General features: G+C 41.3%; 1 protein-coding gene across 14 annotated transcripts in view; it reads left to right on the forward strand.

Moving 5' to 3' along the window:
- The window catches only part of ncor1 (nuclear receptor corepressor 1), a 105,484-nt gene that overhangs the window by 19,838 nt on the left and 78,351 nt on the right, over positions 1 to 7,295 (forward strand). For all 14 annotated transcript variants that reach the window (XM_057357065.1, XM_057357091.1, XM_057357082.1 and 11 more), the window contains exons 9-13: positions 92 to 158; positions 4,059 to 4,231; positions 5,554 to 5,644; positions 6,056 to 6,234; positions 6,310 to 6,364. In XM_057357065.1, coding sequence (XP_057213048.1) covers positions 92 to 158; positions 4,059 to 4,231; positions 5,554 to 5,644; positions 6,056 to 6,234; positions 6,310 to 6,364 — 565 coding nt within the window. The remainder of the gene's footprint in view (positions 1 to 91; positions 159 to 4,058; positions 4,232 to 5,553; positions 5,645 to 6,055; positions 6,235 to 6,309; positions 6,365 to 7,295) is intronic.

Below are 7,295 nucleotides of genomic sequence, written 5' to 3' on the forward strand. Positions count from 1 at the left end.
GTGTGCAAGTTGCTTGTCAGTTCACTGTTGTGTGCATTGTTAGTTGGTTTCATGTGGGTGAATGTAAACATGCAGGTTTTTATTGCTTCAGGAATCAAGTGATGAGGAAGAAGCTGATTCTGTTTTTCAAGAGGAGGAACCACGCTCGCAAGCAGAGGGTAAGCATCACTGTGACTGTAACATTAGATTACAGTGTTAGTGTTCCTCCATCAGGAGAGTTGACTGACGTTGCGGAGACATTAAAATACGATTCAAATGAAAATCAGTTAAGACACAATGTAGAAGAGTTGCAGACTTCTGTCCATTATTGTTTGGATTTCTTCTTCTTTTTTGAATTGGTATTCTGAAAAACTAAGATGTGCGCTAGGCTTTGTAGTACTGCTCAGCACTTTGCCCCATCTCTGGTTAAGACCATCCCCAGGTTAAGCAACATCTTTAATATCACCTGTGACTATGAACAAGTCTCCCGACCTCTTCCCACGTGCGTTGTTTTCCCAAGCCCACATCTATGGTGAATGATGATGTTTTCCTTAAAGACTATTCTAAATATACACTATTCCAGCCACACGGAAGCATTTAGACTACATTTTTAAATAGGTTCTCAGGAAGGTATAGTTCATTGCAATTGCTTGTTAATAGACCGAGTCGGTCAGACCTTTTGGACCAAGAACAGTCAGTGCTGGACATGGCCAAAAGCCAAGAGGAAGGTTAACTGTTCAGAGAGGGAAAAACAAGCCGCTTTTGTTCTCCGTGTACAGTGCACTGTGCAGACACACAAACACAAGCGCACTTGTCTCTCTGCACAGATTGCAACCTCTTCCTATTGAATCTCTTTGTTCTCTCTCTCTCTCTCTCTCTCTCTCTCTCTCTCTCTCTCTCTCTCTCTCTCTCTCTCTCTCTCTCTCTCTCTCTCTCTCTCTCCTCTTCTCTTCTCTCTCCTCTCTCTCTCCTCTCTCTCTCTCTCTCTCCTCTCTCTCTCTCCCTCTCTCTCTCTCTCTCTCTCTCTCTCGTTCCTCTCTTCCCCTCTCTCCTCTCCTCTCTCCTCTCTTCCTCTCTCTCTCTCTCTTCCTCTCTCTCTCTTCCTCTCTCCTCCTCTCCTCCTCTCCCCTCCTCTCTCTCCCTCCTTCTCTTCCTCTCTCTCTCTCCTCCTCTCTCTCTCTTCCCCCTCTCTCTCTCTCCTCTCTCTCTCCTCTCTCTCTCTCTCTCTTCTTCTCTCCTCTCTCTCTCTCTCTCTCTCGTTCTCTCTCTCTCGTTCTCTCTCTCCGCTCTCTCTTTCTCTTTCTTGTTCTTTGTTCTTCGTCTCTCGTTCTCTCTCTTTCTCTCTCTCTCTCTCTCTCTCTCTCTCTCTCTCTCTCTCGTCTCTCTCTCGTTCTCATTCTCTCGTCTCTTCTCCTCGTCTCTCTCTCTCGTTCTCTCTCTCTCCCTCCTCTCTCTCTCCCTCTTCTCTCTTTCTCTCGTTCTCTCTCATTCTCTCTCTCTCTCTCTTCTCTCTCTTCCTCTCCTCTCTCTCTCCTCTCTCTCTCCGTTCCTTCTCGTTCTCTCTCTCTCTCTCTCTCTCTCGTTCTCGTTCTCTCTCTCTCTCGTTCTCTCTCTCTCTCTCTCCCTCCCTCCTTAGCACTCTGTATTCTCGTTTCTTTGTTCATCCTGTAGCTTTAGTATCATGTAACACACTGCATGCCAGCACTACTGAGAATATGAAGATGTTATGAGACATTTTTAGGTTAAATTAACAGGACTTTAATGGCTAAGGTATATTTGTAACAGGAAAAAGAAATAAAGAAATAATTGATTATTTAAACAAATACACATTTTTATTTACATATTTATTTCTTTTCTATTTTTATTTTTTAGTCATCATTTGCCTTTGTAAATAACGCAATAAATATCGTACCGCGGACTTTATACCGAGGTATTATCGCACAGTGAGATTTTGATAGTTACATCCCTAATTTGTTATATATAGTTAATATAATATTATTTAAACGCATTTAAAATATGGTAATATGTATAACTACCACAATAATTACTATATAAGAAAAATGAGTGGTAGACTGTTCCCAAAACGAGTTGGTTTAAAGGCAGAATATGTAATTATTTTATGAAATATCCAGAAACCTCTTGCACAGCGTGATATATTCCATGCAGTTGGCTACTTACACTATCCCAAATGTTCCCAAGATTGTGCATATCCAGAGAAATTCCTATTTTAAATAATGGCTCATCGCTTCTCCTTTGTAATTGTCGCATATCAGTGACTTAATATCCGCATCCTCATTTTCCGGTTGTAGAAACTACAGCAGTAGTCGGTTATACAGCATCTGGGACGGGTTTTCACTAGAAAAGGGATACAGCTACCTCCACTGGGCATGCACACTTCAATACCGCATAATTTTTGTCACGCTGAAAACAGTTGATTAATATATATTTTTTTTATTGTAAGGTTAGGTTTAGGGTTGGGGTAGGTGTAGGTGTTAGCTAATGTCATTTATTGGCGAGATTTTGCGTCACTTCCGGCTGTAGCTGTATCCCTTCTAGCTAGGGCTGTCAGGATTATTAAATAATTGTCTCATCGCGATTGTTTGACCTCATCGCGATGGTTTCAGATCATCGCAATTATTGCACATCTCTATAGAAGACACTAGAGGGAGCCATAAAATATACCATAAAAATAACCTGCAGTACAGTTTAATATTATTTAAGCTAAACTCAGCGTGAAAACCAGCCTACCAAAATTTTATTAACATTAACAAGTAAACTTTTATTGTAGTCTTGCAAGTGAGAAAAAAACAGACTAGAAGCATTTCTATGACTGATAGCATTTTAATGGTGGCTTCAATTCACTCCTGATCAATTTACTTAATTTACAAGTATTTGGCGGTTGTATTATTGACAGGTAAAAGCCTAAACCTGAAGTATGATGACCCAATTTTTTCTTATGTATTTCCAAGAAAAAGAACATAGTCTTTATATTCAGAACAATATGGTCGTTTCAAAGCTGAATAAAAAATGTATGAGAATTAAAAGTCAAAGCTCTAAAACAGACAATTAATCGTCATAATCGCAATGATTTATTAGACAATTAATCGTCAGTCAAATTTCATAATCGTGACAGCCCTTGTCACGATTGACAAGGGCACGATTGACCGTGACAGCAACAATCTCAATCCTAAAAAACGTAAACGTAGGCCAAATGAGGCAAGCAGGCTTCTGGACAAACGTAGGAATAAAACAAGAATAAATTGAGAGCGCTTCGCGACCAATTTAGACTCGACAGAATGTGTTTTAATAGACAGGTAAGCAAATCTTTTTTATTGTACAAGAAATGGTCATGCACAGATTATTTGAATAGATATGAATGCAGTTACCTATGAAATACAGTATATAATCCGTATTTTAGTTATTACTATTGTTATAGGTGTTGTTCGATGACGCAGTATGCTGTCGTGTAATGTTAAAATGTTCTACACATGCAGGTATATTGCACTTCATTTGTTCACCAGACTTGATAAAAAGCGTTATTGAAGTACAAGTCTATGGCAGTGTAATTAAATACAGTATGTGTTGCACAAAAATATGTAGCCAGTAACGTTACTTGTAAATACTGTGGGTTCGTTCAAATTTACTTTTTAAACGACGACTGTATGACTGTTTTAAACACGTAAAACTGCTCAGCATTATGCTACCAAATCATTTGACAAAGTCATTACATTCCACGTTTCTTGCAGCTAATTCATTACGATGACATAAAATAATGTTATCAAACATAATACATTCATTCATTACCTTGTGAGTGCACCATCTAGCGGTCCAAATTTACATATAAATTTACAGCCTAACTTGGTTCTTAGAAGTAAAAAAACAACAACAACATTCAGGAGCTTTGGAAGTATAGATATTTAAAATAGATTTTTTTCAACACACTCTTTTAGGGTGAATTCACTTTCTAACTGTTGATTAGATGGAATGATTGACACAGCGTAATGCATGATTAAAAGTAAATGTGAGATTGTCAAATTTTGTTCAAAGCAAAAATGTCAACTTGGCTGATTTGTTTTCAGGAGCAGAACATTTGCCAACGTTATGACGAGCTGATGACGGAGTGGGAGAAAAAAGTCGAGCGAATGGAGAACAACCCTCGCCGTAAAGCCAAAGACAGCCGCACACGTGAATATTACGAGAGGCAGTTTCCCGAGATCCGCAAGCAGCGTGAGCAACAGGAACGTTTCCAGAGGTCAGCCAGGCCTTCGAGTTTACCTTATGACTCAGTGCTCTGTCAGGCACACACATTCACCAGTATTGCTTTTCGCCGACACAGTTGTGATGTAACATCTTGTGTAAACACTGCCTAGTGTTCTGTCTGACCCAGCAGTTGGCCAATCAGCATTGAGGATCCCGTGGGTGATGGGGTCAGATGTCAGGTTATAAAAGTTCCAGGTATAGAGGTTGCTGGGCTTCCCTGAATAACAGGGATCTGTCTCCCTCTCTGGAACACTACTTGGGCAAAACAGAGGAGCATTAAAGGGACAGTTCACCCAAAAAACGAAAATTCTGTCATCTACTCACCCTCAAGTTGTTCCAAACCTGTATAAATTACTTTGTTCTGCTGAACACAAAGGAAGATATTTGAAAGGATATTTACAATTTTCAGTTCTGGGAACAACTTGAGGGTGAGTAAATGGTGGCAGAATTTTCGTTTTTTGGTGAACTATACCTATCACCATTGACCTTGATTCTCCCAAAAATACAGATACCTTTTTTGCTGATAAAACAAAAATTTGTTGCTGTTGTAGTTGATTGCAGATTGCCATACCGATGTAGAGGTGCATGTCCAATCGTTATTCCATTAATAGAGCTAGAAATAGTGTTCTTTGTTTTTGGGACTACAGAGGTGATGCATATTTGTCCTTGAATGCAACTGTAAAGGACAACACAAAAGAACGATGCTGTCTATATATTGTCTAGGAATTATTTTGTGGCACTCAGTCTTTTACTCAAATCATATTAAAGAGTTAAATCATAAAAAAACAGTTCTTGTGGAACTGTTGATTCTGTAGTGTTAGTAAAAAAGTAAGGATACAGGAAACCCTGCCAGTTGTAAGTTTGGCGTTCCTTCCACATTTGCTGAAGAATGCCAGAATTGCCAGAAACAAATGTCATAAAAAATCCAGTAGTTAAAAACACGCCATCAGTTTTGAATAAGAAAGTTCTGTTTCTTTAGTTAAAAGGTCAAAGGAGTTCCGTTAATTCACTTCTAACCGTCCAACTTCAGTGAGTGATGTTTGCCAGTTGTGATTGTTTAGAAAAGCCAGTATGTGTAGCCATTGTTGCTGGAGCCCGTCTCTAAACCGAAGAACTTCAGAGCTCATGAATAGACCTAGAGGAATCTGGCCAATAGCTGTAACCGCTGCTTCAAAGGCTTTTTTTGGGAGAAGAAACAGGGTGGGACTCTGGTCTGGTAGCTCGCTGGGAAAGCGCCGTTTCATGGATCGGAGACAACAAAGCCAGGAACAGAAAACTCTTTCTCTGACCATGCTTCATCCTTCTCTTCTTTAGGGTGGGTCAGAGAGGTACAGGTCTGTCTGCCACCATTGCAAGAAGCGAACATGAGATATCGGAGATCATTGACGGCCTTTCGGAGCAGGAGGTAAACCAGTGGCTTTTAATATCTGATCTGTAAGCCCAAAGACACTAGTTGTTGTACTTGTATCGCCCATTTAGACAGGAAAAACTGACACGCATAGTGACCAGCCACCCACCATTGGGTTCATTTTCTATGTGCCATTTGTACAAAGTAATAAATCTGATTAAAAAAATTATGCTTTTACTTCTATGTTCTGACAAACCAATGGCTCCCGGAAATTGTCTTGGAGTCCTTTGGTAGACTGATAGGAGCTTGCGATTCACAAGTGCTTACCAATTTTGAGTGCAAGATGCATCAAGATAGTCAGTGACCGCACAGTGGGATGTGGGTGTGTCATCATAGGCTCGGACTAGAGTAATGTCAACAAGTGCTGCAGAACCATCCTGGACATCAACACCTTTGTGTCTCTCGCAGAACAATGAAAAGCAGATGAGGCAGTTGTCTGTCATTCCTCCCATGATGTACGATTCGGAGCAGAGACGTGTGAAATTTATCAACATGAACGGCCTGATGGATGATCCCATGAAGGTCTACAAATCGCGCCAGTTCATGAACGTCTGGACTGAACATGAGAAAGCACTCTTTAAGGAGAAGTGAGTAACTGTGGTCACATTGTTGTAATTGTGTGTGTGTGTGTTTCTGAACTTTTTCTGTTTTCTGGGCGACAGGTTTGTGCAGCATCCAAAGAACTTCGGGCTCATTGCTTCGTTTTTGGAGAGAAAGGTCAGTGTGTGTTTGGTTGACTGCATTCGCACACAGAGCTCCCCTGAATGTTCACTGCTAGATGTTTGAACTGAACCACTGTAACAGGTTTACAGGCTCACATCACACCTACCACCCACGGACAGTGTTTTCCATGGATGGTGTTTTCTTTTCAAACTACATGTGACAGCTGTATTTGTAATTCTCTCTCTCTCTCTCTCTCTCTCTCTCTCTCTCTCTCTCTCTCTCTCTCTCTCTCTCTCTCTCTCTCTCTCTCTCATCGTTCTCTTCTCTCTCTCTCGTTCTCTCTCTCTCCTCGTTCTCTCTCTCCTCTCTTCTCTCTCTCTCTCTCTCTCTCTCTCTCTCTCGTTCTCTCTCTCTCTCTCTTCTCTCTCTCTCTCTCTCTCTCTCGCTCTCTCGTCTCCTCTCCTCTTTTCTCCTCTCGTTCCTCTCTCTTGCTCTCTCTCGTTCTCTCTCTTTCTCTTCCCTGCTCTCTCTCTCTCTCTCTCTTCTCTCTCTCTTCTCTCTCTCTCCTCTTACTCTCTCCTCTCTCTCTCCCTCTCTCTTCTCTCTTCTCTCTCTCTCTGTCTCTCTCTCTCTCTCTCTCTCTCTCTCTCTCTCTCTCTCTCTCTCTCTCTCTCTCTCTCTCTCTCTCTCTCTCTCTCTCTCTCTCTCTCTCTCTCTCTCTCTCTCTCTCTCTCTCTCTCTCGTCTCTCTCTCTCTCTCTCTCTCTCTCTCTCTCTCTCTCTCTCTCTCTCTCTCTCTTCTCTCTCTTCTCTCTCTCTCTCTCTCTCTCTCTCTCTCTCTCTCTCTCTCTCTTCTCTCTCTCTCTCGTCTCTCTCTCTCTCTCTCTCTCTCTCTCTCTCTCTCTCTCTCTCTCTCTCGTTCTCTCTCTCCTCTCTTCTCTCTCTCTCTCGCTCTCTCTCTCTCGTTCTCTCTTCCTCTCTCTCTC

Source organism: Triplophysa rosa, linkage group LG2 (genome assembly GCF_024868665.1).
Source record: "Triplophysa rosa linkage group LG2, Trosa_1v2, whole genome shotgun sequence".
Classification (NCBI taxonomy): Eukaryota; Metazoa; Chordata; class Actinopteri; order Cypriniformes; family Nemacheilidae; genus Triplophysa; species Triplophysa rosa.